Source organism: Siniperca chuatsi, linkage group LG8 (genome assembly GCF_020085105.1).
Source record: "Siniperca chuatsi isolate FFG_IHB_CAS linkage group LG8, ASM2008510v1, whole genome shotgun sequence".
In the NCBI taxonomy this organism is placed as follows: Eukaryota; Metazoa; Chordata; class Actinopteri; order Centrarchiformes; family Sinipercidae; genus Siniperca; species Siniperca chuatsi.
The window spans coordinates 14,614,970-14,642,042 of NC_058049.1; the positions used below are offsets into that span (position 1 = coordinate 14,614,970).

Sequence of the window (27,073 nt, forward strand, 5' to 3'; positions counted from 1 at the left end):
GCCAGACAACACAGGATGATAGTGTGTAAAATGTCTCTGGTGGTGAGGAAGATGAAGAGGACAAAGGCAGAGCAGAGGACGAAGTGGTGGAAGTTGAAAAAGGAAGAATGTCGTGTAGTTTTCAGGGAGGAGCTGAGACAGACTCTGGGTGGTCAGGAAGTGCTCCCAGATGACTGGACCACTACAGCTAATGTGATCAGGGAGACAGGTAGGAGGGTAGTCGGTGTGTCATCTGGAAAGAGGAAAGCGGACAAGGAGACTTGGTGGTGGAACGAGGAAGTGCAGGAGTGTATACAGAGAAAGAGGTTAGCTAAGAAGAAGTGGGACACTGAGAGGACTGAAGAGAGTAGACAGGAGTACAGGGAGATGCAGCGTAAGGTGAAGGTAGAGGTGGCAAAGGCCAAACAAAGAGCATATGAGGACTTGTATGCAAGGTTGGACACTTAAGAGGGAGAGGTGGATTTGTACAGGTTGGCCAGACAGAGAGATAGAGATGGGAAGGATGTGCAGCAGGTTAGGGTGATTAAAGATAAGGATGGTAATGTCTTGACAGGTGCCAGGAGTGTGATGGGAAGATGGATGGAGTATTTTGAAGAGTTGATGAATGAGGAAAATGAAAGGGAACAAAGAGTAGAAGAAGTGACTGGTGTGGAGCAGGAAGTAGCAAAGATTAGCAAGAGTGAAGTGAGGAGGACGTTGAAGAGGATGAAGAGTGGAAAGGCAGTTGGTCCTGATGACATACCTGTGGAGGTATGGAAGTGTCTAGGAGAGGTGGCAGTAGAGTTTCTGACTAGTTTGTTTAACAAGATCTTGGAGAGTGAGAGGATGCCCGAGGAATGGAGGAGAAGTGTACTGGTGCCAATTTTTAAGAACAAGGGAGATGTGCAGAGCTGTGGCAACTACAGAGGAATAAAGCTGATGAGCCATACAATGAAGTTGTGGGAAAGAGTAGTGGAAGCTAGGCTAAGGGGTGAGCATTTGTGAGCAGCAATATGGTTTCATGCCTAGAAAGAGTACAACAGATGCAGTATTTGCTTTGAGGATGCTGATGGAGAATTACAGAGAAGATCATAGGGAGTTGCACTGTGTCTTCGTAGATTTAGAGAAAGCATATGACAGGGTGCCGAGAGAGGAGCTGTGGTATTGTATGAGGAAGTCTGGAGTGGCAGAGAAGTATGTTGGAGTGGTGCAGGACATGTACGGGAGCTGTAAGACCGTGGTGAGGTGTGCTGTAGGTGTGACAGAGGAGTTGAAGGTGGAGGTGGGTCTGCATCAAGGATCGGCTCTGAGCCCCTTCTTGTTTGCTCTGGTGTTGGACAGGCTGACAGATGAGGTTAGACAGGAATCTCCATGGACTATGATGTTTGCGGATGACATTGTGATTTGTAGTGAGAGCAGGGAGCAGGTGGAGGAAAATCTAGAGAGATGGAGGTCTGCTCTGGAAAACAGAGGAATGAAGCTTAGCCGCAGTAAGACAGAATACATGTGTGTCAATGAGAGGGACCCAGGTGGAACGGTGACGTTACAGGGAGCAGAGGTGAAGAAGGTGCAGGACTTTAAGTACTTAGGGTCAACGGTTCAGAGCAATGGAGACTGTGGAAAAGAGGTGAAGAGGCGAGTGCAAGCAGGTTGGAACGGGTGGAGAAAAGTGTCAGGTGTGTTGTGTGATAAAAGAGTATCAGCAAAAATGAAAGGAAATGTGTTCAAGACGGTGGTGAGACCAGCGATGTTGTACAGCTTAGAGACAGTGGCACTGAAGAAAAGACAAGAGGCAGAGCTGGAGGTAGCAGAGCTTAAGATGTTGAGGTTCTCTTTGGGAGTGACGAGGATGGACAGGATCAGGAATGAGTACATCAGAGGGACAGCTCATGTTAGATGTTTCGGAGATAAAGTCAGAGAGGCCAGATTGAGGTGGTTTGGACGTGTTCAGAGGAGAGACTGTGAATATATTGGTAGAAGGATGCTGAGGTTGGAGCTGCCAGGCAGGAGATCTAGAGGAAGACCAAAGAGGAGATTTATGGATGTAGTGAGAGAGGACATCAAGTTAATTGGCGTGAGTGAAGAGGATGCAGAGGACAGGGTTAGATGGAGGCACGTGATTCGCTGTGGCGACCCCCGAAAGGGAACAGCCGAAAGGAAAAGAAGAAGACATTTGCCCTCCAAGACACACTCACCAAGTCCATGTCTGTGTGTTGACATGGGGGGCATGGTGGACCACACGTTATTGACCGGATTGTAGCACTCCACCATGTTGGACGTCTTGAGTCCATCTCTGCCTCCAACCACATACAGCTTGTTGTCTATTACTGCCACGCCAAACTGCAGCCGGCGTCCATTCATGACTCCAACCTGGACCCAAGTGTTAGTCCGCAGGTCGTACTTCTCTATGGTGGTGGAGCCTAAAACCACGGACACAGCAAGTATTACAATTTAAATAAACAGTGTTGCTGTGTATTGATAACTCCTGCATATGGGCCATACCTTTGGTAGCATCCATCCCTCCTACAGCATAAAGTGCACCCACAGTGGACTTTCTAGGTTTGGTTCTCGGGCTCTGAAACATTGGACGTCTCTCAGGCAGAAGATGGTACTTCATGGCCTCCATCAGCAGCTTTTGGCATTCCAGATCATCAGAGAACATCTTGTTGTTTTCCAGATCTGCAAGGAGCTACATTTCAAGGAATCACATTAATAGGCTACATCATAAGAAAGAATGCATTCAAAATATAAAGAAACTTACGTGTGCAAAAAAGTGCCAAATGTTTACAGTGTTGATACAAATCACCTTTGAAGGGATGCCTGTTTATGTAAAACCAGGTTAATCTCATGTAGAATAACCTTGAGTACTTTATGTATGAAATGTTAGATTAAATGTAACAGACTGCAGAAACAAATTCTCATCTTTAGATGTGGCAAAAGCAAGCTTATATATATTATTAATTCACATGGTTCATGTTAATGAAATCAACAATTTCATAAAACCATTTGTAGCCAGTGTAGTCATAATTTGCATCTGTCTGGAAAATATCTCACCAATATTTCTGGTCTTTGGAAAATACCCACTTATGAGTCTTAAATATCTTACCTCCATATAATATTGAGCCCACATTGAAGCAGTTGCTTTTTCGGAGAGTAGAATTTCTTATAAGGTTTTAATGAATGTTTCACCACACATTTCATTTTCATGAATGAAGGTTTTGTATATATTTATTGATCTTGTTATGCCTGCAAGTAACGTCAGTGGCACTACTCTGCTCATCTTTTCAGTTTCTACTAAATACAACACCAGTTTTGACAAATACAACGATTCATTTCTGTTGTTTATTTGCCTCACAGCGAACAATATCTCACCAGCCAATGGATGCGATAACTTATGTATTAGATCATATTTTCCCTTTTTTTTTCATTCTTAAAAACAATTACTTCATTGATTTTTGCAAACAACAATGTTGTGGGTTGTTTTTTCCTGCTATATATTGTGAAATATGAAATTCACATGTGCATAATTAGCTTTGGAAAGTAATCTGTCAGTGAGAATAAAGCTGCGTTAATGTAAAAAGGAAGATATTCAGATCTGCCAAAAATGTCTTATCTGGGTTTGATGTTATGTAAATTAGGATGACACAGTTGTAAAACAATGCTTCTTCTCAGAAATAGAGCATTCATAAAACATGAGTTGCAGTGTTTAAAACAACAATAATTCAAACATAAGCAAGCTATTTACGGCCTGACAATGCATATAAAAACTCATGTGTGGCTGTCATACTGTCAGTTTGATTTATCACTGAGGGGGAGAATGTTTTTAGCCACTAACATAAACTAAGTGATTATTGACAATGCAGTAGTTCAGTGCCTTTCAGCGGTCAGTTGGAAGATTGAGGGTGTACCAGGTGATTCTCAGTAAATATCTGGGACTTAAAGCTGAAAAAAGTAGCCGATTATTCGATTAGTAGATTGACAGAAAATTAATTGCCAACTATTTTGATATTCGACTAATTGTTTCTCAATAATTTTTTAAGCAAAAATGCTAAATACTCATTGGTTCCAGCATCTCAGCTGTGAGGATTTGCTTTCCTTTGTCTAGTATCTGAACTTTAGACAGCTGCTTAGACAAAACAAGATATTTGAATATGTCGTGTTAGGCTCTGGAACATTATTATGGGCATTTTTCACCTTTTTCTGACATTTTACAGACAAAATGACTGAAGTCCTATTATATTATTATAATATATCATTATATATATATCATTATAAATCCAGCAGATTGCACCCTGGACAGACTCACAGAAGCAAAGGTGTCAACCTTCTGTTGACAGTGAGGACACAGGAGGTGTTGTGACAGCTTAGTTCTCAGCTACAAACACAAGCAAAAGCAGTGTATGATCGTGATCATACCTTTTCGTCAGGCCCCACCTCTACCGCTTTATCCCCTATCTCACCTGTGGAGGAAGAAGAGGCAGGCGGATGAAGGCGAGAAGCACCCCAAGGTCCTGTTGTCGATGCTGGACATCGTACCGCACCCACATCATCAAAGCCTGGAAGATGGTTTCCTCATCGGGGACGTTGATGTCATCGCTGGAGAGCAGCTTAACAATCTCCGCCGTGGGGAGCAGCAGGAACTCCTGGTTCTGAATGACCTCCAGGAAGTGTTCCTGGAACACAGAGGAGATGTGGAGGAGGCAGATAATCATCAGTCATTAGCCGAGGAGTGCGCTTGTGTGTATGTGTGTGTGTGTGTGTGTGTGTGTGTTTCTAAAACCTATAAGGACCAAATGGCACAAGGACAGAGAGGTCAAGAAAAATGAATGCAAGTAAATAGAGAACGGCAATTTAGATGTTTCTACTAACAATTTCCTACATAACTGATAACCACAGTGAAATACTCTCTATTTCTCAAAAATTTTGAATGAGCAGATGAAACTGTCATCTGTTTCACTTAGCTCACTAAATAAAATGATCCCCACAACAGCAGGCTACAAATCAATCTGGCATAAAACATCTCCAAAAAAAAGCCTCTTCGTGAGCTTATAAGGCATTTTTGCTGCTGATCATACATGATACCATTAAGCCTTTACAATCCTTTTAATGTGAAACAGAAAGGCACTGCATACCAACATTACCATCACACCAATGCAGTGTCCAGCTCTACGTTTTGTGGATGCTGTTTACTATTGCCGCCCTAAAGATTGATCTTCCATTTACTGGCCAGAAGCCCAGGCGATATTACAGCACTGCATGGCTACATCTTCAAGGACATTGTCTCTGGGCTGTTCCATTAAAGATGAGGCTATATAAAACCCTCCCTTCTCTATGCCGCTACAGTATGTTATATCCAACATTAAAACACTTGAAAGACATACAGAGCAATCCTTGGCTATAATCACATCCTGTTTCCTTTTTGCATGAGGCATCTGAGCATGAATTATTAAGCTGCTAGAATGACTTTGACAAATCAAGCGCTCACTGTAGAGTGGATGCTCAACAATTACGAAAAACAAGCATGCTATTAATCATCAACTTGCAACAAATTACTGTCTTGGTCCGATCTATTATGAGAGCAGGTTTTAAGAGCTTAACACAGACAGCCTTAATGAAATGAGGGACATCTATTGATCTGCTGTGGTAACACTGAGGGAGAAAATCCATCCAACTCTTTGACGTTGCTTTAGACCAATTAATTGTAATTACCAGTCCTGAACAGCCGACAACAAAATTGAAAGCTCAACCGAGTTTGTTTCATAAGCTTTTTACAGGATGTGTCATTCAGATGCTGGCAAACTCATTGGTGAGTAAACTACTTGGAAAACAAGATCAGCGGGAGAGGATACTAATTGATTTAACTACTGCAAAAGAGTAATTGTGTAATAACAGCGTTTCCTGAGGAGGAGGAACGCTGATGTTTAATCGGCATGAGGCTGGGAGAATTACCTTTCAAGAACTTTTCAATTACCATGCAATTACAGAGGCTGGTAAAGACAGACTGGGATTCATTAAAAATGACACTAGTGTTTATATATGTGTGTGTATGTATAGATATACAAATACAGTCATCCCAAACAACAAAACATTACATTTTTATCTACTGCAACACACAAAGGGCAACTCTTTCATAAAGGAAAAGGATGTCAGAGGCGGATCTCTGCTGCCATGCTCAACCAGGAAAAACAAGCTTATCAAAACACAACTTGCTCCACTCAGAACCCAGAGGATGGACTTCCAGGAAGCCCACAGCTCTCGCTGCTCATTACTGAAGTGATTGAACAGGAAGTTGGCCCTCTTGTGCAGTTTGATGATTAGATTAACCTCCTGGTCCTGGATGGGGCCTATGTAAACAGGCTGAGCAGATGTCCTTTAGGAGATAACGCCTGCCTCGCGCTGTCACTTCTGCGTGGCCAGCAAGATGTTATCTAACAAATATGTGCATAATCCAATGCAAATATTCCTTACATATATATATATATATATATATATATATATATATATATACACATATATATATACACACACATATATATATACACATATATATATATATATATATATATATATATATATATATATATATATATATATATATATATATATATATATATATATACATATATATACACATATATATATACATATATATATATATATATACATATATATATATATATACATATATATATACATATATACATATATATATATATATATACATATATATATATATACATATATATACATATACATATATATATATATATATATATATATATATATATATATATATATATATATATATATATATATGATGTTAGATTTGTGAAAATTGTATATATATATATATACAATTTTCACAAGTCTGGCATTTCGTTAATCAATGTGCAGCATTGCTGACAGCCACATAACCAAATTAGATAAAGTGAAAGCATGAAACTATTCAATTTCTATTCAAATGTTGATGTCACCCATTTCTCTGTGGTTTCCTTTACAGATTGACAGGTTATTTAAATGAATTAGCCTCAAAACAGAGGATGGTTAGATGATGTTATCTATACATATTGCATTTACTGACTCAATTCACAAAACAATGGTTATTACACAAGGTATAATCAGAGTTGATTTGAGTAAAATAAAAATCAGATGTGCACTGAAAAAGAGGTCAGAGTAAATCCTGTCAGTACCTTAGATTATGTGGAGCAGATTAAATTTGATTCACCACAGTGTGGGCTGCCTTTCATGTCAAAGTACAGTAGTAGTGGTAATTAAACTAAATTTTTAAATACTCTTGACACTGTTATAGCTCTCATTACTACAGCTGCCCTTGTGTATTCATGCAATGAAGAGTCACTTGGAGAGTGCAATCCCTTATTACACAATAAATAATTTAGCCCACCCAGCCATGTAAATGTGGTCTAGCTCTATTCGCCCTCCTACCATGGTGTAGTTATGAGCCACATTGAGCAGGTCCACGCAGCCCTGGGCGTCTGCAAAGGAGCGTATTCCAAGGCAATTGGAGGGATGAAGCTGTTTCATCAGGAAGTTACAGCAAACCTGGATGACTTGGGAAAGCTGCAGGAGGCAAGCTGCCGCCAATAAACTCTCAATAGTCTCCTCTTTCAGCTCAAGGACACCTACAATGTCAGGACAAGCAAAATATATTTTTATGCCATGACTGGAGGTATCCATAATGGCAAACACAGCGGTGAGAGAAGTATTGTCATCAACACTTTAATCATACTTCAGTATAAACAATTAAAGCACCCATAATGAAGATTTTTTTTTTTTTTTTTTTTTGCTGAGGCATTAACCTGTACGCTTTTTTTTTAAAAACTGTCTTTTTTTTTTTTTTTAAACTGTGTCAATATATCATACTTAAGTAAATTACCTTAACTACAAACTGGATAGTCATCATTGTGTTATTTTACCCTATTTCAAAATTAAAATACCGTGGAAGTGGATATCAATCAACAGCACTTATCAAAGGGGATTTGTCCTGTAAAATAAAGCAATATTACCTTGAAGTGCTGCCCAGTCAGTCAGCCCAGTGATGAATTGCCTTATTGATCAATTTTTATCATGTTGGATTTCAGAAGTATCATTACTACTTACAAGAGCTAGTAAATGTCTTTACAAGCACTCACCAGTGTAGGCGAAATGAACGAGGGATCTGAGGGCCTCTGGATCGACTCCCTCCATCTTGATCTCCTCCTGCTTTGCCTCTCTCACGTCGCTGGTGAACATAGCAGCAAAGTAGTCTGACACGGCACTCAGGACCAGTCTGCCATGAAGAAAGAGCAGTGAATTAATGCTCCTGTACTGTACATTAGTTTACATGTCCGTGGGAGATCTGTATGCTGATTATTTAAAGTGGTTAGTGAATCAGTCCTGAGAATGTCCTCAAATGTAGCTTTACATCATAAGAAAGGACAGTAAGACTTTATTTGGACAGTCCAAGTATTTGTAACTGTTTTCAACTGTTTTGCTTTGTCTGTAGATGTTTAACAAATTATCAATAGACTATATGTAACAATTCATGAACATACCCTAACCAAGATGTTTTTTGTGCCTAAACCTAGAAAACAGTTTTATTTGTGAAAGAGTTGAATCTTTAAATTTTACAAATACTCTATAAACTTTCTATAGGCGGACTATCCAAATAAAGTTTAACCGAAAAGGCATATCTTCACAGTATATAGCATCACATTGTATTGTTGGTGTAACAATTTCATGTAGTATTGTTCCTATCAATTATTTATACTGCTTGTGTGCTTTTACACCATAATAGGTCACTATGAGAAACTGAGTAATTAACTGTTCCCCCCACATTTTGTATCATTCCACTTTGTCAGCGCATGATAAATGAAATTGTCCCACACACTTCATGTTGCTAATAGCTACACTTGTCAGACTTCTAATTATGTTAACTCATTTGTCTAGCTCACATACAGCTGCGACCACAAACGGCCTATTGCAAATCAGGTTTATTGTCAAAATTTACAGACTTTCAGCTGTTTGCAATGAACAAATCAAACAAAAGCAATGCTCACTGAAACCTCAGTGCCTGTTGCCAACAAGTCTTGCTGCAGGTTTTTTGCAGTCACTCAAGGTTTTTTCACAACCTGCCTTCTCAGACATCTAGTTACATCTTTTTGTATCCTGTTCCTTGTTTGTGAAGGGCGAAGATCTCTTCTCTTAACTTTTTGGACCATTCTTTTGACTTCTTTCTAACATGCAGTCAAATGTGACACTCAACAAACCCCTAGCCAGTTCAGGTATTTCATATGTTCCAGCTTAAGCACACCTGGTGCAACTAATGAAGCCCTTGATTAGTTGCATCAGGTGTGCTTGAGACAACACCTGTTTTGTATATGTGTGCTGTGTGAGGGATTCTATTCAGGGGGTTAAATAATTTTGACACTGGAGAAGTCATTATAAGTTGCATTTTCAGTTGAATTTTGGGAAACTACTTGAAGCATTCATTGTGTTGAGCTATTTCAATTGCTTTTGTTTAATATGTTCATTGCAAACAGCTGAAACTTATGTAAATTTTGACAATAAACCTGATTTGCAATGGGTGTTGAATAATTTTGATAGCAGCTGTAACACACTGGTTGATTCATGAAGGAAAGGAGAGATTATATGGCAATACAAGGAACTGAGATCGTCCATATACATCCATATTTCCATAATGTTGTGGTTTCTAATATTTATATATATATATATATATATATATATATATATATATATATATATATATATATATATATATATATATATATTTATTATATCATGCGCCATTTATTATGTTTATACACCATTCCTGTTTTACTTGGTTGTGTCCTATGAGCAAATATAAAGCCACATTGAAACAGGCAGTCAGAAAGCTGATCATTCCACTGAACTAGGTCAGTCACTGATCACTGTCTGTCACTTTTTTCTCTCTCTGTGGAGAATTCTGGTTTCTGTTTCATGAGTCTGTCTGAATGAACTGACAAAATCTGCCAGTGGATATACATACAAGCATGCAGTCAGTGAACATGGTGCCTCTCAGCATTCAAGGGATGTCATGTGATCTGTTCAATTCAGCCATTCAACCGAGGGCCGTACGCCCAAATATTGACACCTCCGTGTTGTGGTTCTTCCATGGCTCAAATGTAATGTGGAAATGAGGAAGGGCAGAGGTGTAATTAGATCACAGCAGTGGACATTATTTAGATGCAAACCAGTGAACATGGAGTTTGCATATCTTTCCTGTCACCTGAAAATCAGAAGAATCTTTCTTTGCATTTCAAAGATTATTCCTCAGATGGATCAGACTGACAAAATATGTTTCAGCATGCAAACTGAGGTCCAAACCAAAGCCTGAAAGTGCGCATCAACGGCTTACTGAAGTGAATCCAGATGAGCTTCTGTATCTCTTAACCAAAGCTGATGCAGGTGTAATTAATGAAATCAAAGCGGACAGAAGCACAAACACCAACCTGTGAGCTGGTATCTTATGATCCCCTGCTATCAAGAGGACATCACACAGCTGCTTGTGCTGGAGGTAGGTCTCCATCTTGCGGAAAGTCTGTTCTGCATGATTTGTGGCCTGGAAAAATTCATCGGAGGAGTTGGTGTTCATTCTGGAGAAGGTGCTCATTGCCAACCTGTGTGAAGACAAGCAAGAAGGGAGGAAGAGAAGAGAGATGTTGTATGACTAAAAAAAAACGACCCTGTCTATAGAAGTTTATCCTCTTTGCATTCTGTGCGTTTTATGTATATTTGATTGAAATTGTTGCACTTTTCCATTCACATTTGGGCATTGCACCAGGAGCCATTTGCTCTTTTGAACATTGCATGTAGTCTCTTCTAAATTAATAGAAGAATAATTAAGGTTTTGCATTAAGCTTTCCACTTACTATTTATTTTGGACATAGACATATGTAAGAGATAGTAAGCCATACACAATAACTCTACTTGATGAGGACTTCACAGAACACAGACAAACAAAAAAAACATTTCAGGTGAAATAAACAAGGACATCTTAATTTTGGTAGACAAATTAATTTAAGAAATGTATTAATTTCACTCACTGTTTCCTCTCCCTGCCCATTATCATAAGTATTAAATAAAAAATTTAAAAAGCTGTACACAGCAAGAATAGCAACAAATTATTGAGGACACAAAAGGGCTTACTTGGACACATGACACTCCTGAATCTTCTATTCCTTGTGGTGCATCTGCATCTTCTTGCCACTCTAAGCTGAAATTAAAACTGTTAGGGACTAAACTCCGTACATAAGTGGATAACTAAGCACTGCAGTCCAATGGGACAAGCAAGCACCACAATCTATGCAACAGCTTTCCAGACACAATTTCCCTGTGTCTGTATGTGTGCATCCCTTTGTGTCTGTTCCTGTGTACATCTGCATATCTGTGTGTGCATGTATGTTTTCCAAAGACAGGGACTTAACAAGTGAACAAGCCTGTTCCTTACCGCATTGTGGCAAGGCTGAGTCCCTGTCCCCACAGGCTGCTAGATTACATGCTGTTTTACAGGCATCCAAGTAATCCCTCAGACTCGTGGCAAATAATGCAGCCCAGTCACTTGGTGTCCTTCACAGAGCAAGTCCACTCATTGACATTTAGGCTTGTTTGTTATGCTACATAAACAGACCCAAGCTGCCTTTCCAAGGGAATTTATTGTCATCTCATGGTCCTTCTGCTGTGTAAAGACTGATGATGCACAAGAAAAAATGTCACTGCTATTTAAAGTGACACTTTATGTCCCACTCATTACCACTCATATGCTGATATGAGAGCTGCATAAACTAGTAAAATTACAGATTTGTCAATACAAATGAACTGAAAACCCTGTTGGCAACACAATGTATTGGCACATACTAAGATTGATAACACAGGAAGAGTGGAGGTGGTGGTGGCTCTTATCGATGTTCTGATTAACACACTATTACAAAGTTTTTAGCCGAGTGTGTGACTTTCTCCCCTTTGATTACCAAAAGAAGCAACATTTTCCCTCTGGGAATTGTTTATATTGCCCTCTGGTCACTGTAGTATCCTATAGTCTAATCTTTATTGGGAGACTTTATGCTAAATACAAGAGTAATTTATTGCCCTGTCACGATAATTCCCCACTGACTCTGGAGTCTTGGAGAGGAACACCAAACAAGACTGAATAAGCAATGGGGCCATAAAACTGAGATACATTGCCTTTGTATTGGCTCCAACGCACACTGTAAGGATTTTTCATGCCTACCAATCTCTCCGACACTAATTGCTTTGGTATCACATTCAAGGGAGCAGTAAATTTCTCTGAGGTGTATACTTCGTTTTCAGTAGTGGGTTGGATCATCCGAGGTGAGGCACTAAAGCCCCAGGACACCTTACTCCAGAAAAACTGCTGTAGGGACATTGCTGTACATCACATATTACTAAGCAATTCAAAGAGAGTCACAGAGCTTAAGCCTATAGATTTCTTTGGTGGTCTACAAACTATTTCAGTGTGCAAACTTGCATTCCTAGAACAATGAGAATGTAAATTAGCCTATATAAAAGAAGAGAACAGAACAGAATATTGGGCTTCTATTTTCCATCCCACCTTAATCTACACATGACGTTTCCTTCAGTGGGCACCTGAAGTCTTGTAATTTGCTCCTCACGCCTTCCCAAAGATATCACACCACAATGTGACTAATTGGATCTAAGAAAGACACTGCAAATTCAGAAAACTCCATTCAGGTGAAGCAGAGGCTGTGCAGTTTATTGCCTGTGTTGTCAAGACTAAAATGGAAACTCCATATGCTATTTTTTTAGCACAAGATACAGACAGATACAGTGCTAATATAAAGAAAAGACACTCATTAATAACAATATAGAAGAGTTATTTAAAATATCATGTTTAATGTCCCTTCCTCTGTTCCATCTGCTGTAATCAGTCTGACTTCTCACTGTGCTGAGACCGCCCTCCTAGATGAAGGGTTAGACGATTCAAGATGTGCTTTCGTCAACCCAGATTAGCCCCTAGCTGTAAAGGTTGTGAGTCAGAGGTGTTGCTGAGAATCTCAGTCTTATTATTCACTCTAACTAATGTCAACTCCATTCCTCTACAAGAGTCGTGCCTGCCTGCGCCAAATGGGAAATGTCTCTTTCAAAATGGATTATAACAGCCATTTGCCCCTGAAGGCTGCTGAGTAGCTTGGGTTGGGTTGAGAATCCAACAACTCCTACAAAGCCCCATGCAGCATGTGCCAAGTCTATATATTCCATGAGATCTTTATGCCTCTGTACTTTGACAGTCGGTATACTGCCATTCGGCTTTGTGTAGAGAGAAATATATACACTGACTGATGCCATTGTTATACCGGACATACCTGCTTAATATTGATAATGATGGAGGAAACGTAGCTGCATACAGGCACGATGTCCTTTAAAATCTGCTCCGAATGTGGCCGACAGGCCCTATGTTGGAGAGTGCAGTGGAAAATTGCCACAGCTTTTAAGAGAATATAAATATTGCCTTCTCATAGCTTTTCCCATCAGCTTTTACCAAAACAGCACATGTTGTAAAGAAGAAGTGTGGTGTCATGTCATGTCAGCACAATGTCTACCAACAGATAATTAACATCTCAGGTGGGATATTGGTTTAAATATTAAGACATTATGTCAAGAGGAGTTAAGTCTTGCACAGTGAAAATGAAAAATCATCAGTCAAAATATCTGTCATAAATGAGATATCTGTCTGAAGCCGCTGAAGAATAATGTGCCAGTGGACATATTGAGATTTTCAGTCCTTCGTTGATTAACTTTGATTACAATGCTGAGGTCTGCATTCTAATGCTGAGGAATTTGGTGTAAATTGTGTGTGTGTGTGTGTGTGTGTGTGTGTGCTGGGGTTGGGGGTGTCTTGTAAGTGAAAAATGTGCACATCTTAGCAGAAAGCTCCTCACTGCTTTGCTGATGGCAGGTTAAGTCGCATTGTGTATGAGACGAAAATCATTGTTGGATTGTCCATAATTTATTTACATTGAATGTTAGTGGGTAAACAAATTAATTCACATTATTAAAGCAGTGGGTCCTGGGTTGCATGTGGGCTACTGTATATATTAGATATTTAGATATTTATAGATCTTGGTATTTAGAACCCATCTAGCTTGGTGGGCCTAAAACCTTAAGACATAAAAGTCTTAATATTTTAATATTAATTGAGGGGACCCTAAAACTGGATGAATTATTTCACCAGCAATTCAATAATTTACCATTTTCCCCAAATCCTTTTTTTTATTCTAACTGTGCCTATTATAGAAAACACCTTCCTGCAGTTGGATATGATTTGGATATGATTTAGTTACATTTGTCTGTCTACACTATCACATTTTCAACTTGATCACAGTTGTTGCCTCTATGATTTTTTTTTCTGTGCAATTTACAGGATGTGAGTGCCTCAGGACACTGTTGAACTAAGTCATGGCCCCTACTAATAGTACCCATGTAAAATTAATAGAAAACTGTGTCAGGCATTATTTTCTTTGAATTAGGTCCATTTGGGGTGGGGAAATGACTGATCTGCATTTGAACAGAAATGAGGAATGTGTCCAGCATATAATGCTGCTGTATCTCTTCTCACCACTGTTCAAAGCCTTCTGCAAAAGCAAAAAGAGGGGCTACTGAAAACTCTGGCTTAATCGTTAGCTTCCATCTGAGATGGCCTTGTCACTGAATGGTGATTTGGCGAAGTTAAAGAACATTCAGAATCAATTATACGTGATCACAAACTCTCCTAACCCCTGAGGATGTTATTTTGAGATAACAACAGATATACTGTATTTTGCAATTTACAGCATCTTAAGGAGGCCTCCACTGGATGTGTCACACACAGACCAAGACCCTATAAGCCTTGTGGTGTTATGAGACATCCAACAAATATCTGAATTACTGCTGTTGACAGGGGAAGAAGTGGTGGTATTTCTTTGCCAAGGTGGTGGAGAGGGAACTGACATATCATTCAAACTAAAAGCCAGCTGACTCAAGCTTCTCTTAGTGTTTATGTGAGAGAGGTCAGGGTTTCCATTCCATTCAGGTTAACTTCTGTCATATATTCTCTGCGAACGATAGGGAGAGGTTATTTGGATGAGAGTCATGAGGACAGAACATGTATACAGTGTGTAGCTATGTGGGGGCATTAGGAGCAAGGGTGGGAAACAACAAGGTATTGTATCCTACTTACTCCACTACATTTGATTTAACAACTCTGTAGATACATACCATTCAGTCGGATGAGAAGGGTTAACTAAATTCAGTAGAAAGCTAACAGAACATCCTGAATGTCTTTACCATATTATTCCAATAAGATACACCCACAAATTGGGATGAGCAGTTTTCATTGACTTTGTCAGTTCAGTTTGACAACAATTTTAAATATTTATAACAAAAGTGAGAAACCAAATCAATGAAAGAATGGAAGAAACTGATGGGATGTTTTTCTTGTAGACATTGTCTGAATGAAACTAATCACTGAGGGGTATGTAGCACAAAATGACTGACACATATTTTCCAACTACAGAGGAACGGCTAAAACTTTTGTATTTTTCACAGCCAGCAGAACTTATTTCTACATTCAGCCTGAGGGATTGTGACAAATTATGTGTCAAGGATTTATGATGTGAGACGTAATAGGGCCACCCAGCTGGTGGAGTAAATGAATGTGCATTTCTCAGTGACATCCACACATCTGCTTAGCCGCCGATGAACATGCAAGCCATGGTGTGTCACACAGTCACTGGCCTAATTCACTGTGCAACTATGTACATGCACAGATGCAGTGCTTGTTCAAACATAATTTCCAGCAACTAGTCCTTCACAGTTATCGAGTGACTGCGTTTTCATTAAACCCAACATTGATTGGAAAGTGGCACCATGCGACACGCATGTGTTTTCCTGATAACTGCTCACGTCAAAACAAATTTTTGCTGCCTTTTTTTCTATTCAAGCCATTGAATAATCAGAAAACACAGATTCCCTGATTTATTAATTATGTAAAACAGTTGCTGACAGGGTATTTATGTGAAAGGAGGAAGTGATGGAACTGTCTGTCAATATTCTTAATATGCTGCTATTTAGAACGGAAGATTTATTTTCTGTATACATTGTTAACAGTTTGGGTGGGAATCAAAAGTCATTAAAAATACATTTTAAGTCAGATTCCATCGCTGATTATCAAATTCATAAATGGATATCACTACAATCAAGTACAGCTGAGCCAAGGGTATATTTTATGATCCAACAGAGCAGAACCATTTTAATATTTCAGTATCATTGTCAAAATATGATGGCTGTGCTGTATTTTACATGGCCAGCATGAACTCAAGGTCCCCCTAAGAGCCAGAGAGTTACACATTTTTACTGTGAGGCACATCTTTTATGCATACACTTTTCACACACAGGAACCCCGAAATATGAACATCTGCCAATTATGCCAACACGAAGAGCAGAGCGTCAAGCTAATTTCAAAACTGTATCTAAACTCAGAATAATTCATGTTCTGTTGAAGGAATTCAACGGTCCACTGCCCGTGGCATTCATGAGAGTATGTTTTTAGAATTATCTGTTCAATCATGGTAAGCTCTTTATAAAACAAAGGGACAGGTTCACTTTCATTGTTCATTTCATCACCAGGTGCACGGAACAAAAGCACGCAGGAATCAGTAAAGCTTTAAGACCAATCACCTTAGAATGTCACAGATAAGATAAAAGGAAACTTGGATCTTTTCATCCTGGATGTGAGGTGCTTTTAGTGTTCTGCCAGACAGCACACACACATCTCTAACCTGTTTGCTTCCTGAAGAAGATGTAGGATCACATGGGGGGGGGTTAGTAAAAGGATTTTGTTAGCCTGTGCATCAAGGTTAGTAAAAGGATTTTGTTAGCCTGTGCCATCAACTAGCTATGATAGCTTTTGGCTTATAAAGTGGTTGTAGTGGCAGTGTAGGTAATTCATGCGATTGCACTGCTTCCTCTTTTTATAGGTCCCGTATGTGTTATGTGATGTAATGGCTCTTTCCCGCTATCCACTTTTAAGTGTATGGAAGAATGCATTAGTGTAATGTGTAAAAACCAAATATTTCAAAGTCAAAGTCATACTGTGCATGCAATCTGGACTACAACAAGGGAGCAGAAAAACCCTTGGTTTTCAGTCCACTAAATAATTAAAAGGATGCTTTACTGGTTTATCCTGCCTAACATGCTGTGGACAATGACAGTGAGCTGTCCCCAGGTGAGCCATGGTGGCAGCTGCCGAGCCTGAGTAAATTGGAAAATGATAGCTGTGCAGATAATTTAATCTTAGCTTAATTAAAGGATCTACATGCAGGATAGCAGCACAAATATTGAATGAAGTTAAAAAGCTGCAGATATACTCTTCAGAGAGTGTATTTAGTCTCAGAAATGTCGAAAATAGATTTTGGGAGAAGTGCAACTGTTATGTGCTAAGTAAGCAACATTTACTGTTTAGAGCAGGGTTGTGCTCATCTTCCCTGATCACAACAAAACATTCTTACTTTTAAATCCTGGGGTGCTGCCTCAGGCATCAAACTTTCTCAATTAGATGCAGATTTTATTTAGCATCTATACTTTCTCTATGAAATGTGAGGGAACCATGTGTAAATAGCATCCCATGATCTGGTTTCTGCTAATTGAGCATAGTGACTGATGTGGTGCCACATAATAAATCTGTGTCTCAAAGGTATCTAACACCAGCAGTCATACCTCTCTCTGGCTTCCACCTCTGCAGGTTCCTCTGTGCTGTTATTCACATCTTCCTGGCCAGTGTTGGTGTTCTCTTTCCATGTAGTGCTGGGCGACGAACTGCTCTTTGAAGATTCCTCGTTGACCTGGAGACTCTGGATGGTGTTCTGCTGATGGTGCCATGATTGATGACCCGTTCTGACATAGACAGGTGTGGGCCCTGGCGTCGGTGCCAGGATACTGTGGACCGGGCTGTTAGTCTTCCGTAGTCCTCCGACGCCTCTTTCTCGCGAGTGACTCTTCAGCCGGCCCTGGACAGGCGTCCCTCTGTGGTCCAGGCCATCTTGCTGGATATATCCTCCCACCCCGCCACCGCCTCCACCGCCAGCCGAACCTTGGGATGAATGGCTGAACCAGCGCCAGCGGAGCCTAAGGATCTGCTTCACGTCAAATTCCTTCTTCCCCGACACAGACATCCTCCTCTGGGTTTGGAGACGAAGGCAATGATACGTTGAGTCCCCAAAAACATGGAGAGCAGAGAAGAGAAGAGCCTTGGTTTCAGTCCTCACTGACTACAATGTGCCTCTTCTCTTTCGTTATTGTCTCCCTACTATCATGACCACCCCCTCCTCCTTCGTTGTTCTTTTAGTGGAGATGGAAAGCAGTCCTCTGCAGCTTTTGTTCCTGTGCCTGAGACTACTACCCTCCCTCCAACTCTCCCTCTCTCTTTCTCTCTCTCTTTTCCTCTTGTGCTGCTGCTGTTTCTGTTTGCTGCTGCTGTGCCACTGGAGCTGAGTTAATGCACATGCATGATCCACACTCCCTCCCCTTCGCCTCCCTGTTTCGCTTTCTCTCTCTCTCTCCCTCTCTGCTTGTCTCTCTTGTGCGCACACGCACACACACACACACTCTGAGAGATAGACATATATACTCTGGAAATAAAATGGGAAAATCTCCCAAGCCCTGCGCCGTCCCCTCTGCTGCTGTTCTGTGTGTCCCTGTGTGAGTATGTGTATGTTTGTGTGTGTGATAACAGGGCTGCCTGTTCTTGCTGTGAGGGGGAGGTAGGGTATCATGGAGCCAGGATGATGAGGTCACACCTTAACAAAGTAAATCACTGCTTGCTCAAGGAGGTATAGAGGAAGACTACTAACTACGCTGTACTGTCAGGACTATTAGCAAGAGCTTGTAATACATTATTGTGAATACACACGCATGCTCATCATTAAACAGAAAAGCAGGGATACATTAATAACTCTCTCATAAATAACCAACACACACTCTTGAAGGCAAGCAAAATCTATCTCACATCAACACACATCTATGCAGTCTGCTATTCTCACATCAAACATAATCCCATGAGGAATGTCTCAATGTATGTAGCCATGCAGAAAAAATGTTTTCCTTCAGTCACTGTCTTGAAAGCCCCCTGTGATTACAAGTGAAAAACTACATACTGATGAACCTTCAAGATCAGTAAGCAGCCTCTTCCCAAGTCAGGGCTTCCAAAAACAGTCTTTTACATTTTGAAAATAGATCCTGCCTCTGCATAAGCTTAATACTGCACCATTGCAGGTGATTGAGATACCACAGCTTAACTCACTCTTCAAAGGCAAAGGGACAGTGGAACACCGTACAAGGTAATTTGCAGACATTTGATCAATGCTGACAGCATCACCAGCATCATTGAGTGGTATGGTGGCATGCTGTGGGGCAGTGATTCTCAATGACCAGGCCGCAATCGCATAGTGTAGGCTACCAGGCCGCAAAGATGTTATCTGACAAGAGCCCCGTCTACTGTGTTAAATGATGTAGGCTATGTGCAGAGTTTGTTTTTACATTCATCTGCTGAAGCTTTAAATCTAAAAAAAACAAAAAAAAAAAAAAAAAAAAAAATCTCTCCAATTTACAACAAGCATATTCATAGATTTGGATTTTTTTAATGACTAGGACCCCCCCAATGGGCTGTGAGACCACTTGTTTCCAGTTTGCTGTTCCCCATATCCAAAAAGGTTGAGAACCCCTGCTGTAGGGTATTCTGTCAACACTACTGGATGTAGGTGTTTTGGGCACTTGATTATGATCCAGTTGTCAAAGGGAACTGTATATGCCCATTGTACAGGTGGTAATTGGATTTAGATATGAATTGTGAACCATGATACATTTTGAAACACAACAAGTCTTATCCTACCTGCTTGATACTGCATAGAATCTGGTCAGGATTTATGGATTTCTACATTGGAATAACCCATTCAATTTTAATGCACCTGTGTTTTCAAGGTTTTTATCACTGCAAGCTTATACTCTGATATTGCTTAATTTTTTTTTTCCTGTGAAATAGATGAAAATTAAAACACAACATGGCCTTTCTGTACTCATTCCTCATTTTCACTTCCATGACAAAGGTGAGAGGAGAACTTTGCTCAAACTGCTGGATTTCAGAATTGTACAATCTCTCACCCACCTCCACCACCTCCCACTGCAGGTTTGGAAGAGTGGACGCAACCAGCTATTGTGTCCACTAGTATCTACCTAAATATGGAATGCCATTTTATTCAATTGCATTTGGGGCGTGGTTATCTCACAGAGCTGCAAGACCTGAGAGACGACATGACAGGGAATGCAGTACCGAGGTGGTTTTCTTGCCCGGTTTGGCTCCTGGCAATCCTGGCATCCTGCTCTGCCTCAACTCTCTGTGATTTGTGAAGTTTCCTGATATACAGATAGCTTTACTTGTTGCTAAAGTAACTGCAGTTGTCGTTAGCTAGTTAGCCGTGACGCTAGCTATCCTATTAGCTGACTCTGCCTGGACTGGGAGCTCAGAGCACCGGGGAGTGTTGTTTACGCTTCTAGCACAGGAACTTTGGACCACCAGAAGAAGGTTTTCTTGCCCGGGGCGGTGGGGACAACATAACTGAGCTCAGGAGCCCAAGTAACAGAGCTAACTTAACATTAGCGAGCGGCAGCTACCGTTAGCAGCAGTTAGAAGTTAACATTACTCTAGCAACAAGTAAAGCTATCTGTCCATCAGGAAACTCCATAAATCACAGAGTTAAGGCAAGAAAATACCTGGTAATGTAGACTCACTGTGTTCCGAACACTTAAAGCACAGTAAAAGTCCCATAAGATATCAATGCACAGAAAGATACGCCGGATTGGATTTTCTGTCTCTGGGGGCAGGTCCTATACTCATTCTAAAGTTTGATTGACACATTTTGGGGCAATCTTTTAGGAGAAATTTTGAAAAAACAGTCAGAAAACACAGTGTCTGAATTATGGTGATGCCTCTGTAAATCCCTTCAAAAAGCCAAAATATTTGCAAAAATTAACTTTAAAAATTAAATATTAAATATTCTATGAGACCTTAAGAATGTTTCTGTCATTTTGCTGGTGGGTGATCATTTTTACCGGTACTTTGTGGACATATGTCTCCATGTAGCATCCTTCAGGAAAACCCTCTCCCCGTACTTTTCTGAACGTTCATAGGTGCACATTGGAAACTCATGTTGATTTCTCCTAAACGACTGGCTTTGGAAAGTAGAGAATGGTCAGAGTCGAAAGAGGCGGTAACAAGGATGAGACAGATGTATATATATTGCTCATGACCTGGAAGTATTTATTTATAGAATTTGCAGAAAAAGGTCAACTGTCCAGAATACCATGATGTCCGTAATATAGTGAGTCTACGTTACTTACTGTATGATTCCCTGTCATGTTGTCAAACTGCAAACTGGCCTCCATCTTCTCTGAGGCTTATTATTGATTTATTGAACTATACTGACTCATTTATTTATTTCATAGGCATAGTTATGTATTTATTTAATTTATTTAATATTGACTAAAATGGCATTCCATACCTAAGCCATAACTGCCAATGTTATTTAATGGGGACAGGAATCGATCTGACCTATAAAATATGTTCCACTTACAGACTGCATTTCGCTTCCATTCTCTCATAATAAATATCACATTTAAAGGCAAGCATGACACTTTTTTGTCACAAATGCTCATGCCTCATTGACAGAAGCATTTGTGAATGAGTTACAGCTAACTAGTCCTTCCTACTAAAGTTAGATGAGAATATCGCTTTTATTTAAGTCTTTGTGTGCCAAACAATGACACAGTACAAAGATTATGATTACTACAGAGACAAGGATTTTAGAACTACTGTAAGATCAAGAAATATGCATTATAAAATGTTCAAGTCAATGCATTATTCAAATCAACTCTATGGTAGAAACTACAGCAGGTTGAAAGACTGCATGAAGTGTGTGAAACATCCTTTGTGTTTATGCTAATGATACAATAAGAATGGATGAGCTTCAAACATTATTTTCACAGTCAAGAGGCAAAAACACTGAATTATTAATAAGAGCTTTCTCTACATATAAAAATATTTTACATTGTATTATGTTATTTTGGAGCCCAAAAGGACCAGCATACAGCAACTGGTCCCTACTGGGGATTCTGACAATTGAAAGGGTTTATACACATACTCTGAGTTTGTGTATCCACCACAGCACCGGTTCAGTTGCTCTGGGATTTCCTTTGTCTGAAACGGAAGCCATCTTGGTTTGCTTTAGAGTTTACAAAATGGATAGTGATCATCTTTAATGTCAAAACTAAATTAATGATTTCTATTCATTAAAAGCAGCAAGATCTTTGGATATACAGTATTTATTGATCACATCCTTACTAAGCTCACTCTGCTGTTCTACAACCAGAATAGGACACTCTTTACTAAAGCCATAAAAATTTAAATAATAATTTTATTGAACTGAACAAAATGATAATAAGGAATATTATTGACCATGTTGGGGTTAATTTTGTAACTAAACAATCTAATGATGTAGTTTCTTGGTTTCGTTGTTATACCTAACTAGTACTAATGTTTTGGCATAGTCATTAATCTCTAAATGTCATTAACACTGCAGGTAGCATTAGCTGTATGCGTAAACTGATGAAAACAGTACTCAGTGAGACTTTAATATCCCCTCTGCTTTTGTTATTGGAAATTTTATTCTCGATACTCCTTTGCACTTGATAGCTTTTTAAATCAAACTTGATTTGAAAGCAGCTTTTACACAATGATCTTTAAATAAAGCTGTATATGTGCTGTATTACCCCCAAAACACATTCATTATAAAAAACTGAAAGGGAGCAAAAATGATAATTTCCCTCAAATGTATCTTACCAGTGCAAACATGCTCAAACAGAAATTAAACAATTTTACCCAAATCCTTATTAGCTTCAACACATTATCTACAAGTACATGAAAATGTATTCTAAATCAAACTCCTACTTTGAGGACACATGTCCTACATGTCTAGAAAGTCTAGATGTATCATCATAATGAAGGCCCATGAGAATGAGATATGATCTAATGTATAGTAACAACCCATCACACTGATTAACCTCTATATTCATGCAGGAGTCAAGGACACCATCTGGCTGCACTCCACATTACACATGAGAAGTCAGATGTCAGAATGGTGTGGTAAACTACATTATCATCCAACATCTGCCTCCCCAATGAACTTACCTACGTGCCTAGACAGCTATTCTTTGAGTGTGGAAGGTAGATATTCTCTGCTTGCACTAGCAATCAAGCTAAGTTGAATGCCTTAAATGTTTCTTGTAGTCTTATAAATGATATATGTATTACGAGAAAGGGATTGTGTTATATATTATGGAATTTAAATCAATGAAAAGCCAAGAACCATGTAAGGGAAACTGATTAACTACTAAATATATGCCTTGCTGGAGTTGTCAGAAATTTGGTAACATGAAACGTGTGCAAACTCATACATACACACACAAATGGTGATTTGAAATTTCAGAACACTATAAAATACTACTTTCAAATATAAGATTGTCACATTTTTTTACTGGAACGTCCCTGACCTGATATGTTCAAGACCAGGGTGCAGAAATGAGATGCAGCCTTTCACTCTATGGAGGTCAGGAGGGACAAGTTGAAAATTACGTTTAATGTTCCATTTATGGCTGAACCGGCAAACAAGGTTACTGTACCTCCTGAATCAATAGCATACACTGCTTTAGGCACTTCTGAATGTAACCAAGGACCAAGGAATTGATGTGAGTAATGCTACTGGGCTACTGGTTAAATTAAAATCTTTCTGGCAATCATTATCTCACTCATCTGTGGTAATGTATAAGAAATGTTCATTTACAACAAATGTCTTTTTTCATTTTTTTGACAAATTTGTGAAAAATACATCACTACACAATCCGTAATCTTTCTTCTTACCTGAGAAATTGATTCTAAGAGTTACTCCTCACTATTCAAATGGTGGAATTCTCTTCTAAAATGGATGGCCAGTGAAGACGACATGTAATCCAGTAATTTACACATCACGACTGTGCAGGACTGTTCCAACTTTTTCTTCTCCTGTGTCCCTCTTTTAGTAAAAAAAAAGTTTGCCTCTCCAGAAAGGAAGGGGGCACTTTCCTCTTTTAAAGGAAACTCCTGATAAGTTCCTTCCTCTGCACTGCAACAACAATTGCATTCAAGCAACCAGGAACACTGGGATCACATCCTGTGATTGAGGCAAAACACTGCTTTCACAAAGCCTTACCCTACAAACCATGTTTCTGGAGCACTTGTGTTAATAATTTTTAATATGACCATAATCTATAACTGATGCCTGATAAAACCATTATTACTGATACTATACAGATACAGTTTAAAGGGACAGTTCACCCCAATCAAAAATACATATTATTCCGCTTACCTGTAGTGCTATTTATCCATCCAGATTGTTTTGGTGTGAGTTGCCGAGTTTTGGAGAGGTCGGCCATAGGGATGTCTGCCTTTTTTGAATATAATGGGACTATATAGCATTCGGCTTGTGGTGCTCAAAGTGCCAAAAAAATACATTTGAAAAACTCAACAGCAATGTCTCTTTCCAAAAATCATGACCCGGTTACTCAAGATAATCCACAGACTTTGTTGTGAGCAGTTTCAACAGATAAGAGGAAAAGTATGTATTTTTGATTTTGGGGTGAACTGTCCCTTTAAGTATTTATAATGTCAAATAAAGAGTTATCAATAATAAACAATCAAATGTTTTAAAATTGGATGTTATTATTCAGCTTTGTATGAATCTGTGAGTCTGATAAAATGCAGTGCAGAATTGATTCATTACAAAATAGGTCAATCAAAAATAAAAATAAAGAGTGTTCTGAAGACTGTAATCCTTGTAACCGCTGTGGTGCATTATAATTCAAGTGGCGTATTTAACCTTTTCCCTTAAGAAGACCCATGTCAATATACTGAATCATTGTCACAGAGGTTAATGAGTGCAAGTTTAGTTGCAAGGGTCAGACATTTCAAGGGATTGAAAAGATTTTTGTTTTGCCAAAGAGATCCTATTCCCTATCTACATTCCCACATTTAAGCCCAATTTGAGATAAATTGTAGACTATATGTTAAAACAGTAGGATAATATGATGTGATAGTAAAGACAATGCAATGTCAACAATGTCAATAAACAGTTAAGTGTTCCATGTATAAAAATAATACAAAGTGTATTTTTTCGTCTGTGCAATATTATAATATATTATTTGTACAACACAACTGTACAACCAACTTTAATTGTCTAATCACACCACATTACTTTTATTTATGTTTTCCTGGCACACAACCTCTTGCTTAGTGATTGTCCTCTCAAAGTTACTCAAAGGTAAAAGTAACATGTTGTTGTTATACCACAGTAAAATCTGTTAGGGGGCAGTGTGTGTGAGACCATGGTTCACATCTAGTCTACAACCTACAATGATAGTTGTACTATACTTGTAACAATGAAGGTAATCTTTTCCTAATTGTATCCATGTCCACGACCTTTCCTTAAAGCAGCTATAATCAATATTTTTATGATAACAATGTATCAAATGACAATGTGAAAACAATGTGACAATGAAAGGGGGCACTTGTAGTGATGAACCTACAGAGAATTATCACCTAAATCTGCAGTTCCCCTTGGCTTTATATTGCTATAAAGTGAGTTTCAGCTCATTGTTTAGCTGTCCGGCCCACAACTTTGCTGTTTTGGTTCACTCTCACCGCTCATAGCGTCGTTTTTGGCCGCAGCAGGCAACTATTTTCATTGCAAAAAGCTCTAAAAACCCAGTGTACACTACCTGTTAGCAACTAGCTGGTGAACATATAGCATTTAGCAGCTAAGAAACACATATTTCCGAGTTGGGTAGAGACCGAAAACAGAGCTAAAAGGAGAGTGAAGTGGCCAGAAACACGACTCCAAATGAATGATATTGTTGCTTCATAACTGCTGGATGTGTAAATAAGCAACTGTTTACTTACAAGTTCGCCAAAGGTGATGATATGTCAATGTTGTGTTCACAACTTGTTTTCTCCTGCCCCCAAGTGGCAAAAAGTTCAACCTTACCCAAATAGTTTTAGCTGCCTAAAATTAACTAATGTTATAGCTCCATTGTAGCTTAGTAAGCCACCTCACATAAAATGTATTTTTCATGAATGAGAAATATGCACAGAGTTGATATTTGGCATCTAGGCTTTGACCTTTGTCACCATGTTTAGATAGATTTAGGATTTAGATTTTAATTCACTTGATATGCAGCAGGTTAAGATATGTTAGCTATGCAGCAGACAACACTTCATTTATGCATATTAATAATCTCAAATGCTTTGAAGCAGACCATTTTTTCTTATTAAATTTAGTGTTATGCACAGGTGACCATAGAAATGAGCTTAGACTGGCAAAGCACACCTGATGAACAGTAGCATTTGAAGAACATGACCTCAGCAGTGTAAATGATAGCCTATGAATAACAGTAAGACTATTTAAACAAACTTAAAAATAACCCAAGCTTAGATTTGGAATATTCTCAAATGCTTAAGTGATTATGGAGAAAATGTGAACATTACTAACATTAGCTACCTATGCTAGTAAATTACATAGCTAGCTAGATAACAGCTGCATAAGCACAGAAACTAACAGTCACCAAACACCATGGCATTGCTTACAAGCATAGCAATAAAACCCAAAGGCAGCATCATATAGCTAAGCACTAAGGTACCTATATAGCTATTGCAAATTACTTGTGATATACATGCTAGCACAAGGAGCATGCAGCAACAAAAACTTAGCTAGTTAGGTGAAGTGAAACATTCCCATCTCTGTGAAGAACAGTTGGTCCTCCTGAGCTGCTGGAAATGAGAGCTCCGCCTTCCACCGTGTACGGTTTTGGGCCGCAGCTGACATGAAGAATGGTCGATTAACAAAGTTGTGCATGTGGTACATTTCCAGGCTTCATAACTCCATTCTGTGACACATCTGTC

At 39.2% G+C, this 27,073-nt stretch overlaps 1 protein-coding gene across 3 annotated transcripts in view; it reads right to left on the minus strand.

The window, feature by feature from the left end:
* The window catches only part of klhl4 (kelch-like family member 4), a 32,714-nt gene extending 8,557 nt beyond the window's left edge, over positions 1-24,157 (minus strand). The window contains exons 1-8 of one of the 3 annotated variants that reach the window (XM_044205249.1): positions 24,002-24,157; positions 17,752-18,212; positions 10,470-10,637; positions 8,130-8,266; positions 7,423-7,619; positions 4,440-4,652; positions 2,482-2,668; positions 2,175-2,399 (exon numbers count right to left, since the gene is read on the minus strand). In XM_044205249.1, coding sequence (XP_044061184.1) covers positions 2,175-2,399; positions 2,482-2,668; positions 4,440-4,652; positions 7,423-7,619; positions 8,130-8,266; positions 10,470-10,637; positions 17,752-18,206 — 1,582 coding nt within the window. In that variant the 5' untranslated portion in view covers positions 18,207-18,212; positions 24,002-24,157. Of the gene's footprint in view, positions 1-2,174; positions 2,400-2,481; positions 2,669-4,439; positions 4,653-7,422; positions 7,620-8,129; positions 8,267-10,469; positions 10,638-11,166; positions 11,234-17,751; positions 18,213-24,001 lie in introns of all 3 variants that reach the window. The other 2 variants (XM_044205251.1, XM_044205250.1) reach the window with 2 other exon arrangements.
* Positions 24,158-27,073: the final 2,916 nt, after the last annotated feature.